Source organism: Suricata suricatta, chromosome 8 (assembly GCF_006229205.1).
Source record: "Suricata suricatta isolate VVHF042 chromosome 8, meerkat_22Aug2017_6uvM2_HiC, whole genome shotgun sequence".
Lineage (NCBI taxonomy): Eukaryota > Metazoa > Chordata > Mammalia > Carnivora > Herpestidae > Suricata > Suricata suricatta.
This window is the reverse complement of record NC_043707.1, coordinates 128,259,148-128,283,404: the sequence shown is the minus strand read 5'-3', so window position 1 is coordinate 128,283,404 and position 24,257 is coordinate 128,259,148. Positions and strand designations below refer to the sequence as shown.

Genomic DNA, 24,257 nt, shown 5'->3' with positions numbered 1-24,257 from the left:
GCTTGCAGAATTTGCCCACCAAGACCCTGGGCATCTCCCCCTCTTCCTTACAAGTTAGCTAGCCTGTGCAGCAGCAGCAAGCACCCCACCTCGCACCCCTAAGCTCCCAGCGACCAGTGCCCGCCCCGCCCCGTGCCAGCAGTGACTGGGCCCACAATCACGCTGCAGGCTCTGACCGAGTCAGCAGGCACATGAGCTGGCGGACCTCCTCCCGCATGGCCGCAGAGCCTCGGCGAAGATTGTAATCGAAGAGCTCCCGGATGAGGCCCTGGGACACGAGGATGTGCCGCAGGGCCGGGTTGGTGGCCAGGGCCCGGAGCAGCGTGATACAATGTTCTGTGACGGCCGAGGCACAGCCGTAGCACTTGGTGGACGATGTGTGGCCACAGCCCAGGACGGACAGGGCGCGGTACTGGCTGGCAGTGAACGTGGGCTGCACAGAGGTTCGGGACGACTTGGTGGCTGCTTCCCTCTGCTGCAGGTCATATTCCAACAACTCTTTGCGTGAAGCGAAGACTTTCTATGGAGAAAAAGACAAAGAAATTAAGGAGCAATGAATAAGGACGAAGAAAAAGTTAACCAGAAATTAGTTTTGGCTTGAAAAAACACTTCACACACATTATCCAGCTTAGCCTCTCTGGCGACCCCACCCATAGATACTTTATCCTCATTTTACGGAGGAAGTGAAGCTTAGGAGGGCTGGCTTGTCCCAGGCAAATGCAGAGTCAGAGCTCAGCCCCTGAACATGTCCTAACTCCCACGTAACACTGTCTCCTAAAGGACAAACGCGAAGATCAGAGACGTCGGCCCGTGTAGCAGAGACCACTCCGGACGGGCAAAGAACCGGCGTGTCTGTGGCCAGCCTCCCCCCTCCCACGGACGTCAGGTCGGTGACGTTCCAGCATTCGAACGGCCCGCCCTGGCTGACCGGAGTTGCTGTGCCCAGCCCTACTAGCCTACAAATTCGGCCTTCCAAAAAAGAGGGAACAGAATCTTGGCACCTGGTTTTTTTAAAACTAGCAACCCCTCTACTGAAAGATGGGTTCTAATTGGGCCAAGGAAAGCACATCGAATACCATCACCCTCAATCTTCTGGAACAGACTCCGGTCTCTGCCGAGCACCAGAAACAACAGTGGGCAAGAAGCTGAACGTATGGCCACTTGGGCCCTGCCTTTTCAGCTCTGGCAAGGGCAGCCCGAGACAGAGCGCCGGAGGGGGTCGGCAGGACTGCTCTACAAACCTCCCCGGTCACGCGCCACAGAACACTCCAGAAGGGCTCCTGTGTCTCTACCTGGATGATTTTGGAGAGCTCGTCAAAAGAGTTCTTGCAGTCTCCACAATACTCCTGGGCCAGCTGCAGGATGTACCGATTGACGCTGGCAGAAGTAGAGCTGATGCCCCCGGCCGTCCCCGAGTCATCCTGCAACCCAAGAGGCGAGCGGTCAGCCTTCTGCTTCTGCCCCGGAGCCCCGCCACGTGCCCTCTAGCTCGGGGCTACCTGCGGCTTCTCGGGGGCCGCCTCGTTCACTTTGCAGAGCAGGTTCTCCAGCTGTGGCCGGTGTCCCATCAGCTGGTGGTAGACTCGGTCAGCTTTGTCCAGGAGCGTATTGATGTTGGAAACGGCCTGGCAGGAAAAGACAGGGGTGTGCGTGAAGGCTTTTCCTTGACTAAACCCAATTGCTAACCATTTTCTGAAATGTTCCCTACAGGTCAGGTGCTGTTCCGCACACCCGTTACTTCTGTTCTTCTTAATAATCTGGGGGGTGAGCACGTTATTTGTAGTAACATATGACGTACAGGAGAATACAACACACGCATAAGTACATGACTCTGAGAGAAGTGAGAGGTCACCTACAGCAGGTCACACGGCACTAAGAGGCACGGCTGAAATGGAACTTTTGTCCTTCTGATGCCACAGCTAAATGTTCTCCTGCTTCTAGCAACAATTCCAACAGCCCCTGCTTTGACTGTCCCTTAACTCCAGCCCCCCACCCCTGCCCGGGCCACGCAGGCCGAGAACCAGCCCCGGGACGCGCTGCCATTGAGGGAGGGCCAACAGCTGCAGGACGAAGGCGTCTGGGGAACAAATGCAAGGTGCTCTCTGACTTCTTTCTGCTTTTCCAAATCTGAAGTTGTTTGCCCGCGGAGACCTTCTAGTTCACTACCAACACTTCTCAGAAGTCACGTGTAAGCCACGTGTCCCAATATATCGTCCACTGTGTTTTGCTGCCTTCCGAAAGCCGGACGCTGCAGGCAGTGCCGAGCTGAGGAAGATTCGGGCTAGAAGGAAAGGCACCCTGCCCTCCACCAGCCCCTGCTGCCCAAGGCTCAGAGCAAGGCCACTGCCTTGGGTCCAGGACAGATCGGCCTTACCTTTTTCCGGTCTTCCTCATTCTCAATGGGATCCACCGCACAGCAGGGCTTGGCGTAGAGCATGAAGTCGAAGCGCGCGTACTTGCAGAAACCACAGGCGTTGCAGAGGAAGGGATCCTTCTCGTCATAGTTGATGGACCTGAAGAACCACAGTGTTCGGGTCAGGGGGCAGGAGAGGCTCGGGGGTAGGGGTGGGGGGTGACCGTGAGATGGACAGTGCCACACGCGTCCTCTGGAACCGTGTAAGGATGACACAGGTGAGGATGACTCACACAACCAGGTAAGAAGAAAGGAAGACTCGAAAGTAAACACAGGGACCCCTGTTCCCAGCCTCCCCCGGGACAGGCGCGTGCACACATACACACACTGCTCTTCCATCCCCGGACTCCACGTACCCACAATCCTCTAATTACCATGAGGGCACCAGACGCTGAAATGGCCCACCCTGAGACTCTTACGGGGAAATACAAGGAACGTACACAGCCCCGGCCCGAACGACACGCCCTCACCTGCACTTGTGACACTGGTACACGTTCTCTCCACAGTTGCCGCAGACCCCGGGGTTGGCAGGGACAGAGGCGCTGCAGCGTGGGCACTGCAGGGTCTCTGTGGAAGCCTGGTAGTTTTCATAGAAGTCTGCAAACTCGATCATCAGGTTGGAGGCCACGATGGGCAAGGGCAGGTCGATCTTCACCTCTGTCTGCCCGGGGGTGAGCTGGACCTTCTTGGCTTTGTGCCAGCGAGCCGGCCTACGAAAGACCGTGTCAGACAGGGGGGGCAGAGGGCCTGAGAGCCGCCCGTTTACCCCTCAGCGATGGCGGTCTGAGGAGATGGAGAGTAAGACCATCCCCACATATTCTTCTAAGGCAGCGAAGCAGGCACTCTAAGAGAAGGAGCTCTGGCAGAAAACGGCAGCCTAGTGTAAAGAAGATTTTCCCGCTGCCCCTTCTCTATATAAAAGGGTGTTAACGCTCAAGTGCTTGGAGATGTTACATAGGATAACTTTTCAGATCCTGGGAAACCACGAAGCATGTATCGAGGGCAGACGCTCCTGTAGAAGTGTGCCACCCTGGAGCCTAAGATCCCAAGAGGTACCCTGTGCCATGTGCCCAGCAGAGGCAAAAAACAAAAAGGCATATGGTAACGCAAGGTAATCACAGTCCCCACGGGTAACATCTATTGAGCACTTACTACGTCTACGCTCCGTTCCTGGCAGGTCACACACACTAAACCAGACTATACAACGTCTCCCATGTGAGAAAGACACACACAGCTCAGTAGGGCTGGGGTGCAAGCCCACAGTCTTAGCTCAGGTTCTGAGTGCTTCACCCGCAGCTGCACGGACTCTACACAACAGAAGATGAACCCCACCTCCTCTAGAAGGGAGCGGGTTAGCCCAAGGAGCGGCCTCCACTTGCACATCACCAATGTGAGCTGCTCCCCAAAGGAAGAAAACTTGCTGTGGGCCGAGCTCCGGGGGCCGTCTGCCGGTGCGGTACAGCCCAGCTTTGTTCCGGCCCTTGGAGTAAGAGCGACACTTCCATCCGTGCAGAACAGCACTGCACGGCTTCCTGCCTCAGCAGCGCCTGCCCGGGTCTTCCTCTGCACAACAGGCGCACCTGGGATCTCAACACATCAGTCCCTGCAGGCCAGCACTGCAACCCGCACCGGTGCCTTCTCCGGCCCGCATGTGACGTGCCCTGATCCAGACACTGGGACACGTGAGCTACAAGGATCCAACACGGGCAGATGCAGAGGGAAGGTACGATGTATAAACAGGGACTGTGTACTGGACAAGCTTCCGGAGGGATACTGCCTCTCCGTGAGCACGCAAGCAGCGCCTTAATCCAAGGAGTGACCGCTACCTCCCAGTACAGGTTTTACACAAACCCAGACCTGCCCTGACGAACACGGGCGGGAGAAACCTGCAGTCCCCTCGCTCAGCCTCCTCTCAGGGCAGACACTGCTAAATTGCTTCCTCAGACCCCAAGGGCTCCACCGGACATGATTTCAGAAGAACCTTTGTCAACACCCTTGGGAAATGGTGTTTCACTTTCATCCCCTGTCATGACTAAAGTGGAGACAGAATATACCAGGCCTCCAGGGATGTGCTGCTTCCCCCCATTCCTGCAATCAAAACCAACATCTGGTGCTGAGCCACAAGCTGCCCCTCCCCGAGCCCAAAGAACCCGTACTTGTTTTTCAATTCCACGATGGCCTGCACCGTCCGGTTGTTGTAATAGAGGTTGACGGTCCGCACCATCTTTGTCCGTTTCAGATCTCCGATTTTCACCGTCACCTTGCTGATGGTGTGACTGCCAATGAGCTTCACGACCTGCTGGGTGGTGGTGTACCGCGTGTCCACTTTGATGGAAGACAGCTTGATATACTAAACACAAGAGGACACAGAACAGTGCATCAGTTCAAGGCCCCCGACTCATCCTGGCTTCTTCAAAACCGACCCCAGTAGCCCACTCTCCCACCACGGGTGAAGCTTCTGTTAGAGGCGGTAAGTGGGGCAGGTAAGCACTCCGGCCACCGCTGACCGACTGCTGGGAGAGGGCCACCCGTGTGGCAGCGATCACTCTCTGGAAACAAGACGCCCACCGGCCGGCCCTGCGAACCTCACAGCCGCCCGTGCTGAAGATGGCACTTACGCAGAACGGCACCTCTGGGTTGTTGCACACCAAGCAGGGGTCGCTCTCCAGGTAGTAGCCGTCAAACTCCACTAAGCCAGACAAGGTGCTAAGGGAGAAAACAGTCTCAGCATTAGGAACTTTTCATTTTAGAAAGCACTGAGCTGCACATGGCGACACTCCCTAAGGCGAGTCCCACCCTAGGAAGAATGCAGGGAAATGGGAGAAATCCCCAACGGGGCTTAGAAGCCACAGGAAGGAAATGTCACCCCATCGGCCCTAGAGGTTTCCTATTTCTGAGCGGTTTCCTGAGGTCAGAGAAATCCTAAAAAGCTACGTTGATATTTGTATTAATCAAAGGAGAGTCACAATTAAATTTACCAAGTTTTCTGTACACTTTAAAATAGGTGAATTTTGTGGTACAGAAATTCTATACCTCCATGAAGTTTAGAAGAAACAAGAAAAATCGCTATTAAACCAAGGAAAGAATAACTGCTAGTTTGACCAATTCACTTTCAAAAGTTTTTTTTAACCTGGCCATTTTCTGTAAACTTATCCAATTTAGACTCAGACCCTTGAAGTAGGAAACATTCTCACATTACTGCCTCCCCAAACCTAACTGGGCAGTTACATTTTGAGCGCCCTGTGGAGGAGGGCGTCGGAGACCAACGAGACAGAGCCGTGCTGACGCTCAGCTAAGAGCCGAGGGTGGAGAGACGGCACGTGAGCCGGTCTGCGGGGCTCAGTCAGGGAGAAGGCAGAAGAGGCCCACCTGTAAATGTTGGAGTTGGGGTGGTTGGTAAGAATGTGGTTCTGAGTCCGCAGAATCTCCACAGCCTTCTGTGAGTACTCCTTCAACTGAAGCAGAAGTTAATAAAAGAGCAGAGTTAAAGGCCGAGGGAAAGTCTTCCTGGAGAAGACTCCTGTTTTCCTGCTGTCTAGCTGAGGCCGCCGGAGACACACCAGGCTTCTCAGCCCCCGGGGCAGCCTGGCGCCTAGTCATTTAAAGGACTCTGTCTGCTCTAGAAGTTTCCACAGTCATCTTCTCACATCCCAGGGACGAAGGTCATCTTTATTCCCACAGTGAGGTAATGAAGCAGTTCTCCAACTGCAGACACCTTGAGGGTTGTCTTCAAGGCAGCCAGGAAAACCCGGGGACACTTTCTTTCCTAAAACAACTTGAACGGGTTGCATTTTCCTCCCCACCTGATCCCCTTGTGCTGACTAAGCCAAAGTCAGCCTGTGCTCACGTGCTAGTGTATGTTACGTGTGGCATACATGTTGGTAGTGCTTCACATAGATCTAATACTAATGTGTCCCCAGGTGGGCTGGTTATAATGTTCTTAACTCAAGAGAAAAAAAAGGCTGGGGCGCCTGGGGGGCTCAGTCTCGGTTAAGCGTCCGACTTCGGCTCAGGTCACGATCTCACAGTTCGTGGGTTCAAGACCCATGTCAGGCTCTGTGCTGACAGCTCAGAGCCTGGAGCCTGCTTCGGATTCTGTGTCTCCTTCTCTTTCCGCTCCTCCCCTGCTCATGCTCAGTTTCTCTCATGAAAATGAATAAACATTAAAAAAAAATTTTAAGAGTAAAAAACGTCAAATGTGGCTGGATGGCTCCTCTGACTGTGTATCAATCATTACCTTCTTCTCCGTTTGCGGGGTTTTCAAGGAGAAATACCCCAGCAGGTCCACAAACTGGGCAGCCTTGCGACCATAGGCCGGGAGTTCTGGCCATATGGACCACATCAGATCCAGCAGGAGCTCCTGTTGAGATTTGCTGGAGTTTCTGTAGTAAAGGACAGTTCGTATTACCCAGCAAGCAGCAGAGACCCTGGAGGCCCCTTTACTTATCAGCAAAGCCCAGGTGCTGTTTCTGTAGCTGTATTGACCTCCCCCCAAGTAGGGGTTAAGTTCGAATCGTTTTGCTGTTCCTTCCACAGCGGATTCTAACAGGTGTATCTTCAGAAAGTGGCCTGAAGAGTCAAGCCTGGTCACTTTACAAACTTCAAAACACAGCCTTTTCAGAAAAAAAAAAAACCGCAATCATCTTTTGCTTACAACATCAGTTTAATGGCTAAGAACAGATAACCTGATGAAGACATCCGTTAACAGTCAAGAGGACCCAGGCCGATATAAATATGAAGACCAAGATTGTGCACAGGTAACAGAAAGCCAAGACAGAACCACACCGTCCGCTCAGGTCCCAGACCCATGCAGACTGCCAACACCAAGCCCGGCCTACCTGTAGATGTGCAGCGTCAGACAGTGCGCCTGCCAGCGCACGGAGGAAGAGTTGGACTCTAACAGGAAGCAGCGCAGGAACTGGACCAAGGTCTCCTTATCTGCGAATTTGTTCAGCTGGTTCACCAGAGCTGTGCACAGCTGGTCCTCCTGGCTGCCCGAGCTCTCACCTGCGAGATCGGGGCGGGACTGAGGACTGGAGACCAGGAGGCTCGGCCTCGGGTCCCACAGCCGGTGACACCAGATGGAGAGGGAGGGGACTCTGTCCACGTCTGAGAGTTTCAAATTAATGGTTCTAATTTGAAAACACCTTTCTAGGTTGGTTGAAGGCCAGCCCCCAATGAGACAGACATGCAATAATGCCACCAAAAAGGCACAGGATAAGGGGCCGACGTGAGCCCAGCACCGGACAAACACAGCCACTCTGGAGATCTGCTACCTAAAACATCTCTCTGAATCATTAATCGAGAGGACGTAAAGTACCTCCCCTGCTCTCCTGATCACTGGTCTCAGGCCTCCAAGGACCACGAAAAGCAGTGAAGCAGAAAGGCTTCTGCCTCCCCAGTGGCAAGGAGTCCACTAAGACAGCTTCCATTTATTTCTAGAGCATTTAACGGCTTACGAGCATCATTTACCACTGATGACTTCTCCACAGCAAGTGGAATTTATTATTTCATGGAAAAACAAACGTGGCTTACTGAAAACATTCAGTGCCCTTTGGCCTTTCCTTGATATGGGAAGTCACATGTTTACGGTGTAAAGGAAAATAAAACCAAAACTAGACACTAGACAGCATCTGGCTTTCAGCACGAAAGCCCTCTCTGAAGGGAGCATGAACCGCAGGCTCAGAGAAATTAGAACACATCGCCCTGATCACCAAGACGCTCACCCTCTTTCTCCTTTTCCTTTTCTTCCTTCTTGCTCTTCTTCGTGGATGACTTGGACTGTGTCGTGGCTTGCCCAGAGGCGGCAGCCGCAGGGGCTGAGGCGGCAGCGGCGGTGCCAGAGGAGCCCGCGGAGGCCGCCAGGGCGGCGAGGACTTTGCTGCCGCACAGGGCACAGGAGAGCAGCTGCAGCAGCACCGGAGACACCCCCTCGTCCACCAGGAAGCTCACTTGGAGGAGGAAGTAGAGGACAGCTGTGGGCAGAGGAGACCGGGACTCAGTTCTGAGACGCCTACCCCAGGCTGCCCAGACCCCATGCCACGGGCGCCATGTCTACACTCAGCCAGGACCGGCCCTGCTCTCACCAGCCTGCTTTCCAAGTCCGCTCTGCTGGCTGCTGCCCAGAACTCATGCCTCTGCAGAAGCACTTCATCAATGTCGGAACAGCTACCTGAGCTGGACTCTCAGCCCCCACTTCTTCCAAGATAACAACTCTCTAGACCCCCTAGACTCCTCTTTAGTCTTAGTTCTACAATCTGGAGGTCATCTACTCTACTCTGTGCCCCCAGAGCACCCCAAATTGTGTCTATGACCCTGAGTGCTCTGAAGTTCTGATTGTCTTCTCAGCTAGACAGACTTCTGGCTACATGTCTTGCTCATAGTCTTATCTCTGGCATCCAGGCCAGTGCTGGGCACACAGGAGGCCTCACTACATGGCTCTCAAAGGGACGGTGGAGTGACGACAGCCCGGAGGAGCTGTGCCGCTTACAGTCGTCTTTGATGCAGAACTTCTGCCAGTTGACGGTCCGCTGGGCAGCAATCTCTGCACAGGCTTTCAGGTGCTCCATCTGCAGTGGAAACCGGTGAGCAGAGGTGAGCAGCCCTGCCCAGCAGCCCCCACCTGACGGGTCGCCGACCCAACTCCGGACCGCAAACCGAGCACAGCCGCCCGTGCCGCGGGCCCCCCACGTGCACACCCCACCTCGCTCTTGAGGCCTCCTCCGTGCTACACCCACCGCACGGACGCCCTGGGTTCACAGGGACCCCGCAGGCTGCTCAGTAACAGCAGGAGAGAGAGAGGCTGTGATGGGAAACTGCAACCCAGGTTACTTTGTCCTTTCTTTCCCCCACCCCGACTTGACTTTGTTCTTGCTGAAAGCATCCCAGTACGGACACTAGATGAGGAACGTAGAATACCGAAGACCCCTCTTCTAGAGGCTCCTAGGCGACACACTCCATTTGCTCCCAAGAATCCAAGCCACCTTCAGACAGTAACACACTGTTTCTTTAGAGTTGAAGGACAACTCATAGGCGTGTGAACTTCCGGCGGGACCAGCGACACAGGGAAGCTCAGGCCACTTATAACAACAGGTGGGAGCAGGAGTGGCGACAGGGACACCTCAGGCCCTGCCGCCACTACACTGGATACAGAGCATCACGGATTCGCCCTGAGCTCAACTGTGGCCGTAACGTCCTCTTAATACCAAAAAGCCCTGTTCTGCTCCAGCCCGTGGCCCCGCTGGCTGAGCCGCATCACTGGCCCTGCTCTCTCCGCCCCGGCACGCCCCCTGGGCCCCATACCAGGCTGATGAGCGTGTCGTACTGCAGCGCGGAGCCTGAGCTGGCTGTCACCACGCTCGCTCGGAGGAAGATGCCCTGTTCCTCCAGCAGCTTCTTGATCCCACGCACGTGGGAGTCCAGGGTGTGCAGGTCCCGGAGCTGGCGGTACTTCTCCTTTGATCCGCAGATGAAGAGCAGAAGCTTGCGGACTTGACGACGCACAAACGGAGTCTGCTGGATCATCAGGTACTTGAGGGTAAGAGCAACACAGAGAGTCAGCAACTCAGGAGCTGTGCCAGCGGCGGCACCCTGCTTTTTGTGAACCATCGTTAAAAACTGGTAAGAAACACAAGCCAAGCCGGCCTACGGCGAACTTCAACATTCCTTACCGAAACCAGAAGAAAGGCAGGCATGGAAAGACAGACATCAAGGAGGGGAGAAACAGCCACACACCCCTGCTCCCCTCCTAGAGTCCTTCGGAATCTACGGGGAGGCTGGCCTCCACTCTGGCTCACTCAGAGTGAAACGGTCAGGAAAATATATTCAGGATCCCTCTTTCAGGCCAAAGAGGCGCGAAGAGGCTGGGTTGTTACACCTGCCCAACCTGAAATGATCATCTGGGGTTTGTGAACAGCTCATTCTTCCCAGAGTTGCCCTCACACTTGCCGTGATGGTGGCTGAGCTTAACCCCGGCTGGCCCCAGACCCACCCCGCGCACGTGGCCCTGCGACGGTCGGTCTAGAAGCACACTAACTACACTGCCGCTCCGCCAGCTGACTCCCCCTCTGCTCCCGCCAGCAGGGAAAAGGGACAATGGAGGGCACGAGCAAAGAGCACCGGCTCCTTCCCTTCTGCCTGCTACCCTGGCAACGGCCCTTCACTCTGGCAGCCTCAGCATTTCTTCAGTACCCAAGGTCAAACCAAAACCACAGTGGATTCTAATCATCAGCTTCTCTGCCCACTTCCAGAATCGACCACACCACAGTCCCTCGGAGCTCCTGGGACACCGGAAGTAGCACCTTCCCCTCAGGCCCACCAGGCCGACTCCTCCACACACACAGGCTGTTGGTGGCTGCTTCCTGCAGTTACTGTCTCTGGGTTCCCTTTTTTCTTTTTCTTCTCCAACGGCTTGTTCAACCAATTCCCTCTATTAAAGTCTCTCTCTAAATTTAACTAGTATATTCTCTGTTTTCCAGTATCTCAATTATTTAACCTGTCTATGCCCACCACATGCAGAAAGAGTTTAATGTATAGACAGAATCGAAAGCCATGGCTTGCTGGGAGAACTATCCTCCACAGCTTCACCACCCAGGACCCCCGGGGCAAGACTGACACGGTGTGAGCGGCGCTGCTGGGGGACACGCCCCCTGGGAGTGAGGACGGAGGGGGCCACAAAGGCCATCCCGGCCGATAGGTCCTCTCCCCGAGTGGCACGCCACCTGGGGCCTTCACTTACCTCTGAGAGAAAGTAAAACCATGAATGATCAAAGACAGGAGGGGGGATTCGAGAGTTGGCGTCAGCGATCTTCTTGATTTGGTAAGGAAGCCGCAGGACCATCTCCGTTAGGAGCTGAGTGTAGGCCTCAAACACATCGGCGGCATGGCCCTGGAGGAAGACCAGCTGTGTGAGAGGCGGGGACCACAACCAGGGAGAAGGCTGGTTTGCGGCTCAGTAGGTACGGCATATGTTGGAATTAGCAAATGGCACCTTGCAGATGGGAGCCCTCACTGCCTGACAGTGGAGTTTAAACCCAGCAAGGCCCCAGGCTACTGGGGGCAATTCTGTGACATGCAAAGGTTAAGAGTGTCACAGATCTCGCCTGTGTTGAAAGTTCCAATATTTCACTCTGGGGATTTTGACACTGGACTGTGCTCTACTTACACAAAAACTAAACTTCTAAAGGGGAAAAATGGAAAAAACAGGGGTGGGGAAGGATTTCTGGCTTCCTGTGAGAGACGCAGTCCACTCCCTAGAACCATAACCCTCTGCAATAACAAAAGACATTTCGATAAAAAGCAAGGCTGCTGGATCACGAACACGCAACCCCCGGAGGCAGGGGGGACGGCGGAAGTAGCAGATGCCCTGCAGGCTGTGTGGTGCCCTGGGCAGAGCCTGCAGGAGTCTGGGGCCCAAGGGGAAGACGCCACATGGGTGCACAGGGCACTCCGGGGACCCGTGGAAAGGCCTTTTCCATCCGACTTGGCAGAGTGTGTGTTGGGGAGGGTTTTCCCAGGATCCAGTGCGTGAGGCAGGTCTTGAAGAAGGACTAGGAATTGGCTTAGAGCGGAAGGTAGCGATGCTAAGGGAAAGAAGCTCAGAAAGACAGCGAGTAGGAAAGCGGTGTGCCACATCTGGAGAAAGGCACAGGTCAGGGGGGCTATGTGCCAGGATGCATAGCGACACAGCTAGAGATCCAGGTAGATAGTCGGGTTCTCAGAACTTTTTGGCCTAGAAGTTAAGGAAGCCCAGCAAAGGGCTAAACAGAAGGACACGGTGAGATTCACATTTTATGCCTCTTCTATCCCTGAACTATTCAAAGCAGTTCAGCAAGTGCAGAGGGGAACACAGGGGGTGCTGCCTGCACAAGGCCGCCGCCCAGATGCAATGGACAGCAGCAGAGGAGACGATGAACATGGTGGGCACCAGAGTGCACCCAGCGCCGGGCTGGACGGCGCCACGCCACTCAGTGCTCACGACAACCCACACTCAGACCCTCTGCGAGCGGCGTTTCCCAGCACGCAAACTGAAGCTACGGCCATGCGGAACCTGCCTGGACTTCGTGGCTGGTAAGTGGGAACGCTGCTGGTTCCCAAAGTCCCCTGACCAGAAAGCCGTGTTCTCAGCGAGCCCGCTGACGGGGCTCTGACGACCGCAGCGGGAAGCAGCCGAGGCTGCTCCGGCCCTACTCACAGACAGCAAAGGGACTCGGGAGGAGGGCTGAGCCGCTCTTCGTCCGGAGCAAGGCCTCCCTCACCTTCACGTACTGGCGAAGGAAGAACGGGCTCATGTCAGGCGGGGAGGACGTCGTGTGCGGCTTCAGCAGCTGGCTGGCGGCCACGGGCTCCTCGTCGCTCTGCTGGCCCCGCCAGTACTCCAGCAGGGACCTGAGCACGTGCAGGCAGTAGTCCACGGCGCCAGAGCTCAGCAGGGCTGCGGCCGTGGCGCTGGAGATGAGGGACGAGGACTGGGGAAGAGAGAGGAGGTCAGACGGGTCAGCTGGGGGTGGGGGGGTAGAGAGAAAACAACGGTGACATTCTCAAGAGTGGCTGTCCAGGGACTCAGCTCGTCTCGAATGCGAGGTCCCCTGACTCACTCAAACACCCCCAGCTCTGCCCAACAAGAACCAACCAACCCCGCTTCCCAGCTCTACTCCCCCACACACGTGCCAGAGGCCCAGCGGGCACGGACTAGGTGACCTTTCTACCAGGAGGAGCGGGTTTCCTTCCTCCCTGGGCCCATGTCAAGAAGGAGAGGAAACACTTTCCGCTACCAGCACTACATAGCAGCCCCATCCTCCCAACAGGGGCTCTCCCCACGGAACGAGCTTCTAAAGGAGATGGGGTACGTGATGGCATGAATAAAAAAGCAGGAGTAAAGCCACTGTAAATAAAACCATTAGGAGAGCCTTGCAAATCCCAGCAAACCCCACAGCTCATAAGCTCATTAAGATTGGATGCAGTTCAGCCTCCGTTTCTACCTTCTCTGCTTTGTGTTAATCTCCTTTCCGGCACGCACGCACGGCTTTCTCTCTGCTCTATTACCATACCTTATAGCAACACACAGCAGGGGAATCCTCTTAGCCACCCTCCGCCTCTGCAGAACAGCCCCCTCCTTTCAGTAATGGGACTTCCAAACCCTGTAGCCACGCCACTGGGAGGGACTCATTGGCAAAGATCAGGACTTGGAAGGGATTCGGAAAAAGGTGGAGGCTCTGCTCTTAAAGAGGTGACAGCTTAGAAGACTCTTTCTCCTCCAGAGCGACAACAGATGACAGCCTTACCCTAACGACCCCTGCGCCCTCAGCCCCAGCGTCAACCACAGTCCTCTTCCCTCCCCGCACACCCACACGCCCACAGCGACAGCACCTCACATATGGAAGACTTGGATCCGGATTTGGTCCGGGACATGAAGACACTCAGGAGTCTCATCACTACTAGATGGACCTCATTCAGGGCACTGCGCTTGTTCTTCCTGGAGACGTCCTACGGGCAGAAGCGGGGCCCGGAGCTCACACTTAGTCCAAGCCTGAAGCACCCTCTCCACAAGACTCCTTCAGGCCTGTGTGCTTGCTCCTCACAGGGCAGCACAGTCAAGACAAGCTCCGACGTGCCGTGGACGGCACCCGGATACGCGTAAGAGGCCTTGTTCAGATACTGGGAACTCGATTACTGTCTTTAGCCTGTGGGGGTCCGTGGGGGCAGAGACTGGTCTGCTCCTCATCTGTGTGTAGACCTAACAGTACCTGGGCCAGAGCAGGCACTGCCTACTGCTGCTGCTGGATCAGCAGAGCCGGAGCCCCCCTGGTCAGGAGGTTTTACCCCTAAAACTAAGTGAACTTCCTCTAAGAGAAAGATGGCGAGCTGGGAACGGACCTCAGCTCATCCCCGCTCCTCACACAGCACGACTCTCCGATCTTACCTTTTTGTCCATGCCCAGTTCAGCGATTAGCTGGGACAGCAGGTTGTCCAGGGCTCCCTTGTCTTTCTCATCCTCTCCATCCAGATCTGTAGTGAGCATCAGAATGACCTGGAAGCCAGCAGAGAAGTAAAACATGAGGACCAGTTCCCTCAAGAACGACTTGAAACACAAGAGAATCCCAATCCCCCTGACGCCCCTGTCAATCATAACTATCATCCATGGAAAGGTCCTGAATCTCAAGGTTTCCAAAGTTTAAGTGTCCTGAGTCAGAAGAGGCAAATTTTGGTGTATGCCACATCTGGCATCACAGAGTATATTTTGCAAACAGTTTGCAAAATGAATCCACTAAACTACATTTTACTCAACCAAGGTGGCTCGACAGAGGGCAGTGTGCTGTGCTCAAAAGTAAAGAGCTTTCTGCCTAAGACGATGGCAGTCAGTGGGAGAGGAGCTCCCAGACCACGTTCCAGCACTGTGTTACCGCAGACTCACTCCACACCAAGCATCTGTGCAGTAGACACCTGCTCCTCAGTCATGAACTAGCTGGAGGACTGGCAGACCTCTCTTTAAATTCTCTGACCCTTGGCCATTTCATCAACAGAATTTAGGGCTATAATTTGCAGTTCAAAGCTGCATTATTCTACGGCCCAATACCAAACAAAGCCTTACAGAGCCTCTAGAGACAGGAGCAGGCATAAGGATGGTCCGACCATAATGCGACAGACCCAGACGGACTGAGGGATACCTGCATGTATGGGATGGCCCGGACGCCTCCGACATTTCGTAACTGGGGCAAGGTCTGCAGGAGTCTCTCCAACAGCATCAGACGGACCATGTGCAGCCTAAAAGGCCAAGGAAAATACAGGAAATGTGAGCTAGTTCACAACCACTAACCGGCTGAATACAGTTCTTTCCTCATGCCACCGAGGTACACAAGAAGCCTGCTACTTCAGAGCGACCCTAACATCAGCAAAACGTTCGGAGATGCCTGTCTGGCATAGCAGAACACAGGAGAACTCTTGCTCCGTTAAAAGGAACAGACTCTTCCAAAATACAACTGACAGCCCTGAAAACCTGCTACAGGAAAAGTTACAAGTATCTCTCAAGCAATCAGGCCCGAGTTGTTCTCAATAGCAAAATCACACCTTCAGGAGTGCGCTCTATGGCTTTTTCCAACTCATGGCCCCATTCTGCCCCGGGCATTATCCTCTGGGATTCCTCTGCCTCCAAGGTCTGCACCATCCAGCTGCACAGGGACCCAGGCCTTTCTTTTCCTTGCTCCTGAGTCCTCAGGAAGGCCCAGCACCGCTTCTCCTCTCCACCCACCCATCACTTTTTCTAGTGTAAAATTGTTTCAACACCACCCTTTCCACCGGACCCATGAGCTCTCCCATAAATTCGGTGAGGCACTAACTAGCCCTCTTCATCCGCAGACACACAGGTGGGCTTCCCTATCATATGTGTGCTCGGGGTCTCTAGTGAATAGGCTGTTTCAAGACAGAACCAAAATGAAAAATAATTAATTAGCATCTTATTAGACAGTCGGTTGGCAGCCTCATCTAACACACTGACACAGATTAAGAGCGCATCTGCTGGATTAATGGAATCACTCTCACAGTATGTAAACTGTTCTTGTTTCGTTTTACTTTACAGACTGTATATACAAAACCATATGCCTACATACACATAAAAAAGTGATTTTCAGGTATTATATACCACAGGAGATATCCACAATATTTTCAAAGCAGTAAAAGTTTGAATCAAAGTATGGGGTCTTACTTGAATGATAAATGACCATGACTCCAAATATTCACTCGAAGGAATGAGCTAACAGTCCTTCAGAATACAGGCACACATACAAGCTCACTTACCCATCCAAGAATAAAGCAAGGTGCACGGGGAACACAAATGGGTAAGAACTGCTGAGGAAAGTACCAGACATAATAGCAAAGAGATAGGGTAGCAGTTCAATGCCTGCAGGATAAAACACTGCAAGCTTTGAGATGGGATTAAAATCTTCAGATCTGCAGAACATACTTGTGAATACACACATATGGGAAGAAAAGTCAACAAAATGAGCAGTGTCTGCACCTGGAGGGAGGTGTTGCCAGACTGCTGGCTTCTCCCTCTCTTAAATGGGAGCCTCCCAAATAAAGGGGACACCTAGGGGACTCTCAGTCAGTTAAGCATCAGACTCTTCATCTCAGCTCAGGTCTTGATCCCAGGTTCGTGAGTTTAAGCCTCATGTTAGGCTCTGTGCTGGGCATAGACCTTACTTTAAAAACAAACAAACAAAAACACCTAACCAAAGAAAAAGTAAACCCTACATGAAAATTGCAACTTCTCATTCGTTAGTGACTTAAAGTAAAAACAATTCAGTTATTGGGGCGCCTGGGGGGCTCAGTCAGTTGGGCTGACTTCAGCTCAGGTCATAATCTCATGGCTTGTAAGTTCGAGCCTCACGTCAGGCTCTGTGCTGACAGCTCAGAGCCTGGGGTCTGCTTCGGATTCTGTGTCTCCCTCTCACTCTGCCCCTTCCCCTCTCTCTAAGATAAATATTTTTAAAATGTTTTTAAACAATTCAGTTATTAACATTATTTAAAACAGAGGTGCCTAACTGGCTCAGTTGGTGAAGCATGCAACTTTTGATCTCAAGGTTGTAAGTTCAATCACTATGTTAGGTGTAGAGATTACTTAAAAATTAAAAGTCTTTAAAAAAGTCATTTAGGGGTGCCTGGGTGGCTCAGGTGGTTAAGTGTCTGACTTCGGCCCGGGTCGTGGTCTCATGGTTCTTGGGTTCGAGCCCCGCATCAGGCTCTGTGCTGACAGCTAGCTCAGAGCCTGGAGCCTGTCTTCAGATTCTGTATCTCCCTCTCTCTGACTCTCCCCTGCTCATGCTGCCTCTCTCTCTAAAATTAAAAAAAAAAAAAAATTAAAAAATAAATTAAAAAGTCATTTAATAATTGCTCAATTAAATGATCCCTGAAAAAAACAAAAGTCAGCTTAAAACCACTTTAGGGATTTCTATTACTAACATGGCTAGATTATCTAAAATCACCTTCCTACTCAAAACACTAAAAAGATAAAACATCATTTTAGAAGCAATGCTGAGGGGCACCTGGGTGGCTCAGTCAGTTGAGTGCCTGACTCCTGATTTTGGCTCAGTCATGATCTCGCAGTAATGAGATCAAGTCTCACTTCAAGGTTCTCTTTCCCTCTGCCCTTCTCCCCAGCTCGCACGCGCACTCGCTCTCGCTCTCTCTCTCAGGATAAACATTTAACATAAAAAAAACTAGAAGCAATGTTGAGTCTCAAGAAATATGAAAGGACTGAAATCACATCGTATGTTCCCAACCACAGTAAATTAAATCGTTAAGTTAGTAACAGAAAAATAATTAGAAAGTCCCCCAAAGATTTGTAAATTTAGCAACATACTTCTAAATACCCTATGGGACAAAGATTCAATGACAACAGAACTTAGAAAACGTTCTGAACTGAACAGCAATGAAAATACAACACATCCAAATATACGGGCTCCAGCCTGAGCAGAATTCAAAGGGAAGTTTTGAGAGAAGCATATAGCTTCATTAAAATGAAAGTTGAACATCAATTATTTAAGTTTCCATCTTTTTCTCTGTTTTAGAGAGAGAGCAGGAGTGGGGTAGAAGGGAAGAGGGTGGAGGGAGAGAATCTTAGCACTTGGTCCAACCCTAGAACCATGACCTGAGCTGAAATCAAGAGCTGGACTTTCAACCAACTGAGCCACCCAGGCATCATCTCCTGAAGCTAGAAACAGAACAAAAAATTAAACCCCCCAAGATACGGTACAACAAATTTAGTAAGCAGAGAAAAGAAGTAGTAAGAGTGGAAATAAGGAGCACCTGGGTGGCTCAGTCGCTTAAACATCCACCTCTTGATTCTGGCTCAGGTCGTGCATGATCCCATGGTTCGCAGGATCGAGCCCCAAATCGGGCTCCATGCACACAGTGCAGAGCCTGCCTGGGATTCTCTCACTTTCTCTCTCTCTCTCCCTGTCCCTCTGCCCCTCCCTCGCTCGGTGTACTCACTCTCTTTCTCTCAAAATAAACTTAAAAAAAAAAACTTTTTTAAAAAAAGAGTAGAAATAAAATAGAAAGTAGACATAAAACAGAAAAATCAAAGCCAGAAGTCAGTTCCTTGTAAATTAATTTGTTAACTCCAAGAAAAACTGACTTTGAAAAAAGAACACGGGGGGAAAAAAAAAAAAAGGATGGCTCACTCAGTTAGGCTTCTGACTTCAGGTCAGGACATGATCTCATGGTTTGGGAGTTTGAGCCCCGTGTCAGGCTCTGTGCTGACAGCTCAGAGCCCGGAGCCTGCTCCAGATTCTGTGTCTCCCTCTCTCTGTCCCTCCACAGCTTGTGCACGTTGTCTCTCTCTCAAAAATAAATAAACTTAATAAATAAATAAAAAATAAAAATGCTAAGTTACCAAAACTAGAAATGAAAAAGGTAATCATCACAGATCATTAAAAAGATGATTAAGAAACAAAAGCTTATGAACAGCTTTATGCCAATAAAGTATACAATCTAAATAAAATGAACAAATTATTTAAAAAGGACAACATATCAAAACTGACACTCAAAGAAACAGAAATAATTCTGTATCATTTTCAGACTGAATCTGTAAACTTTTAAAAATTTATTTAAGGACAAGAAAGAGCGTGAGGAGGGGAGGGGCAGAGAGGGGAAGACAGAGAACCCTAAGCACTCTCCACGCTGTGCGCACAGAGACCCACAAGAGCCTGACGCCACGAACCGTGAAATCATGACCTGAGCCAAAATCAAGAGTCGGACGCCCCTGAATCTGTGATGTTAAGTCTTCCCTTAAAGAAAGTCCACACCCAGATGACTCCACTGCTCTATTTTTATTCTTATTTTACTTATATTTATTTTATTTTTTATAAGAGAATTTATGGATTACATAGCACCATTCTCGCACAAACTCTTTTAAAAGACAGAAAAAGCAGGAACACCTCCTCACTTTAGGAGGACAGAATAATATTAATCCCAATACCTGACAAAACCATTTCAAAGAAAAATTACAGGCCTAAATCAACGATTAGCAATTCAAATCCAATGACACAAAGGCGAGGATATCACGAGCAAGCGTCTTCACAGGTTGGTTTGATACTACAAGCATCAGTTCGTGTGATTTACAACACTACAAGCAGATAGAACAAAAACAACTGAAAAGCTTCAAGCAGGTCTTTAAACACCACGAATTAAGCACATGTAAAGCTATCAATGAGAGACGGAGAAGAGACTGTGATAGTAAAACATCTACTAGGTAGACGCCCAGAAAAACGACAAAAAATGAGGCAGAAGTAGTATCTGTTGAGAATGGAGAATCTTCTAGAATAAAAAGACTCTCACTCAAACATCCAAGATTCCAAAAGACCACAAAGGAGAAGAAGTGTAAAGAAACCCATCCTAACCATATCCCCAAAACAGTGACAAAACGAAGATCTCATACGCAGCAGCGAGGACGCCGTTTTGGAAGCAGCGTGGTTATGACCCCAGGTGACCTCTCACAGGCAGTAACGGCCGGGGTCATTTTCAGCGGGGGAGGGGAAGGAGAAAAACTATCAAAGAAAACTGCATCAAAACCAGGTCTACAAACCGTAAGCTGAATGAAAACATTTTCAGACCAAGAAAATCTGAGATTCCATAACCAGCTTCCCCCAGTAAAGGAAACTCTAAATGACATACTTCAATAGGAAAGGATCCCAGACAGTCTGACATGCATCAGAAAATGCTGAGCATGGAAGAGGTAACCGTGAGTAAATCTGAACAAACACTGACCACATGAACTAGAAACAGTAACAATACACTGACAGCCTCAAATGCCTTTCTTAAAAAGAAATTAAAGCACAGAAAAGTTGTGGCTTAAGTTGCTAAGAAGGGGCCAAGTCTGTTAAGGCCTCTCTAGTATCAGGGAGAAGATACAGCCCTTTGTTCCCTCTGGTTTTGGAGAAGCTAAATGTACACGCTGAGATGAGGAGGAAAGCACTATGACACTGTAACACCGAACAGAGGGAGGTGGGCAGGGAAAAGGAAAGAAAAAGGAATGAAAACACAGCAAATCAGGAGAACTACAAAGACAAAAAGAGGCACGGAAACAGGCAAAACAAAGCAGGAGCAGGAGGCAAATGGTAGCCATAAATTCAAACACATCAGTAATTAACACAAGTCACAAATAAACTTAACCATTTCAATTAACATGCAATGGGAGACTGGATTAAAAAGGTCTTAAATAAATTTCAAAAAACAAGAAATCACAGGGGCGCCGGGGTGGCTCAGTCAGTTAAGCCACCGACTTCAGTTCAGGTCATGATCTCACAGTTTGTGGGTTCGAGCCCTGCATCAGGCTCTGTGCTGACAGCTCAGAGCCTGGAGCTGGTTTCTGTGTCTCCCTCTCTCTCTGACCCTCCCCCGCTCAAACTGTGTGAAGAAAGGAAGAAAAGAAAAAGAAAGAAAAAGAAAGAAAGAAAGAAAGAAAGAAAGAAAGAAAGAAAGAAAGAAAGAAAGAAAGAAAGAAAGAAAGAGAAAGAAAGAAAGAAAGAAAGAAAGAAAGAAGAAAGAAAAGAAAAAAGAAATCACAAAGACTGCATTCTCCAGACACGTGGAATTAACCCAGAAAGCACGTTAAGAGAGAAAAAAGATTAAGGAAAAACCTCTTTGTGTTAAGACAAACTCCAACTGTCACACTCCAAATATCATCAGCTAACTGAGACAGAGGTCACTTTTGTCAGAGATGCTCCAAGAAGTGAGGTTCAAGTGGGAGGAAACAGGGAGTATGGGAGGCACTCGCGGACACCCTCTGAAAAAGTCCCTGATGCCTGAGAGCTCCAGTGAGCTTTTCTAGAAATCACGGAGTTAAATTGCCAGTTGATTATTTCCGCACTAACGTGCTAACTGCGGGCAGTTATCTATCGACAAATCTAACAAACATTAGAACACGAATGTATTTCTCTAGTTACCTCCCAGTTAAGATGACATTCACTCCACCAACCCAGTACTAGACACCACCAAAACTTCTTGAGGGAGACGGATTAGGGTTTTATAGATACTTTCAATCTGCCAAATCCCCTACCACTGGCATTTCCGGATATAAACACATATTTGCCCCGTCACCTTATAAACATGCTGGACACGGAGCTATTACTTCTAGTACATACCTAACAGCTACACCGCTGAGCCTAGAACAGTGCTGCTTGTAAAGAGAGAGTGCTGCAAAATGGGTTCGTGGGTGATGAGGAAACAAGAAAGATTTGGGCGGGGAGATACATGTTTTTATGAAAACCACTTTATGGTGACAGGGATATTGGGAGCTTACAGTGAAAAACTAACTTTCTATTCTCTCTGCAGTTAACCTCCACTGATGCAATCCTAATTAGGATAAAGAAGACAGACCTAGAAGTCCTGCCTAGACCTTAAACTCTTTCCTGAATTCATTACCTTTGTATTTCAAGAGAAATACACTGTTCCCATCACTCCACCTCCCACAGCTGATCCATCACCCAATGCCTGGAATCTTCACCCACGGTCTCTTGACCGCAAATGACCAAGTCCTAACCTGTTGCTAGTATGGACATCGCCTTCTCCTTCCGCTTCTCCTTCTCCCTCAGAGCCATCTCCTTCCTGGTGTCCAGTGGTGGTGCTGATGGCACCAGTGCTCGAGCTGACACTTCCGGGCCCGGCTGGGTGCCCCTCCACCGTGGTGTCACCATAAGCACTGCTCCGACCAGATACTGGAGGAAAATGATTTAAAAAGTTTAAATTAATCCCGCAAGCGTGATGGAATCCAGTGTGTTCTGAAGTCAACAATAGTTAGGAGACCACCAGTAGCGTTAGAAAATTTTTTCTTCTTTGGGAAGAAGAAAGTAAGGAGTGAATTCAAGATCCTGGCCCCATGGCACTATGCTAATGAGACCCCCAGGGCAGCTGTCACCTATCCTCCAACGGTACAGAAGATCCACCTACAAGAACAATCTTAATCCCTGTTGCTGATAAATTTCAAACTCATAACCCAGAGAACACGCATACTTGACTTGAGAATCTAGAAATTATCAACTACTCTTGGTCTCTTCCACAAAACATTTTCGTATCCAATTTTTAGCCACAGGCTGGTTTACAAGGTCAAACCAAAATGGTGTGCACTCTCATTCCAGAGCCCCGCCCTTTCAGCCAGGACTATGGTCTGCCGTGTGAGCACGTCAGGTCATGAACAGGACTGTCCAGAGCAGCTTCCCCCAAAAGAAGGGGACAAGAGCTGCAGTATAGTGGACTTCAAGGTCGTTCTATTTACTGTTTTGTTTTAGATCAATCATAATTTGGGATTATGCATGTCACTGCTTTCTTCCAAAAAGAAACAAGTAAAAGCGGCCTGTAAAATATCCCAATATTAACCATCTGGTGCTTACCTGTTCTCACTGAACATTTGAAACTCCAGGGTTGAGGTCAAATGAACTCCTCAAGACTCTGAGTGAGCCCTCAAAACTGACTGCTGACACCAATCCTCGAGAACCCAGGCGGAGATTCCTAGTGTGTTCCCGCCCCCGCCCAGGGAGATGGCCCCCCCCAGCCACATTACCACTGTGCTCGCCAGCCACCGAGTCCACGGCGCTCCCCCCGCTCTCCGAGCCCACGCTCCCGCCATGCTCAGCAGGGGAGGTCCGCAGGGTGGAGCCGTCTGTCGCTGCCGTGCTGCCCTCGTCGTCCGAGGCTGGAGCTGAGAGAGTAAGGAGAGCTGTTACAGGTACAAACCCCTCCCGGGGGCGACAGCATCAAACCACATGGCGCAGAGGGACACAGTGCGGGTGACACATCCTGTCATGAAAGGAAAAAGGGAGAGATCTGCGTTGCCGGTTAATCACCGACAGGAACGGACACTGTGCACGGTGCATTGCAAACAGTGCTCGGACAGAAGTGAAACCCCAGTTCGCTGGGCATTTCCTTCGCTGCTACACTACAGCGCGAGTAGACAGTGCAGAGATCCAAGGACAATCTGCGGTGTGGACACTCAGTTTTCTAGTGCGAACGCTTCACGGTCACCACTGTCTAGGTGTTACTGACACCTGCTGAGATCAGAGACTACCCATTGCCGTTCAAAGCACAGAACTCTGAATTTTAATGAGATTCGTTTTGCAATCAGTTCATTGGTGCTTATGTCAGGAAATCACTTGTCATGAGCTCTTGAATCAACTTTGTTTTGATTTGTTTTGTTTTGTTTTGTGATCAGGTGGTCCAGAGGGGAGCCCATTGGGAAATGTCACCCCTCCTGATCATCCTCATCAGACGCTAAGAACGAAGCAAGGAAATTCCCCAGAGACAGCCACAGCATCCAGGGTCAGGGCTGAGCTGAGACAGGAGGAAAACGCTGGATGAGATACAGGGGAGGGAGGAAGCCAAGACAGCCACAGAGCACAGAAGGAACACAATCGGCACAGCGCGACAGCCACCTCCAAGCCGGAGAGGACAGCGAACTAGCGAAACCGGAGAGAAGCGACACGCCACGGCAGCAGGTGGGAGGGACAGCCAATTTCTCCCTTTCTCTTCTATCCAGGGGAAAACTCCCACGAAAAGAGAGAGAAAGAAGAGAAGGAAGGAAGAAATACAGGGAAGCAGCACTCTGGAGAACTCTAAATCAACCCTTACATTACACTAATTTTCTAGCAGATCACTGTGTCCCATCCTTCTCTATTTGGTTCACCTCTCTACTCAGTTTGTTTTTCCTGATCAGATCAGCAAAGAGATGGAGCGCAAAGACAGAGCGAGGTCGGGCGAGCTCCTCTGCACTGCCGCCCCCACCCTGTCCGGACTCACAGGCCTCTGCTGGGGAGCCACACCCACCTGAGGCACAACTCAGCTTCTGGCAGCTTCG

The 24,257-nt window shown here is 50.9% G+C and overlaps 1 protein-coding gene across 6 annotated transcripts in view; it reads right to left on the bottom strand.

Annotated features, from left to right (window-relative positions):
* UBR4 (ubiquitin protein ligase E3 component n-recognin 4) overlaps positions 1–24,257 on the bottom strand; it is a 124,175-nt gene that overhangs the window by 34,816 nt on the left and 65,102 nt on the right. For 5 of the 6 annotated variants that reach the window (XM_029949740.1, XM_029949743.1, XM_029949745.1 and 2 more), the window contains 20 exons: positions 22,968–23,105; positions 21,951–22,125; positions 15,079–15,175; positions 14,334–14,441; positions 13,781–13,897; positions 12,670–12,879; positions 11,151–11,300; positions 9,716–9,943; positions 8,904–8,982; positions 8,140–8,388; positions 7,252–7,420; positions 6,651–6,795; positions 5,783–5,868; positions 5,032–5,119; positions 4,570–4,763; positions 2,884–3,123; positions 2,375–2,513; positions 1,500–1,625; positions 1,293–1,421; positions 177–520 (listed from right to left, as the gene is read on the bottom strand). In XM_029949740.1, the coding sequence (XP_029805600.1) occupies positions 177–520; positions 1,293–1,421; positions 1,500–1,625; positions 2,375–2,513; positions 2,884–3,123; positions 4,570–4,763; positions 5,032–5,119; positions 5,783–5,868; positions 6,651–6,795; positions 7,252–7,420; positions 8,140–8,388; positions 8,904–8,982; positions 9,716–9,943; positions 11,151–11,300; positions 12,670–12,879; positions 13,781–13,897; positions 14,334–14,441; positions 15,079–15,175; positions 21,951–22,125; positions 22,968–23,105 (3,211 nt within the window). The remainder of the gene's footprint in view (positions 1–176; positions 521–1,292; positions 1,422–1,499; positions 1,626–2,374; positions 2,514–2,883; positions 3,124–4,569; positions 4,764–5,031; positions 5,120–5,782; positions 5,869–6,650; positions 6,796–7,251; positions 7,421–8,139; positions 8,389–8,903; positions 8,983–9,715; positions 9,944–11,150; positions 11,301–12,669; positions 12,880–13,780; positions 13,898–14,333; positions 14,442–15,078; positions 15,176–21,950; positions 22,126–22,967; positions 23,106–24,257) is intronic. The other variant, XM_029949741.1, reaches the window with a different exon arrangement.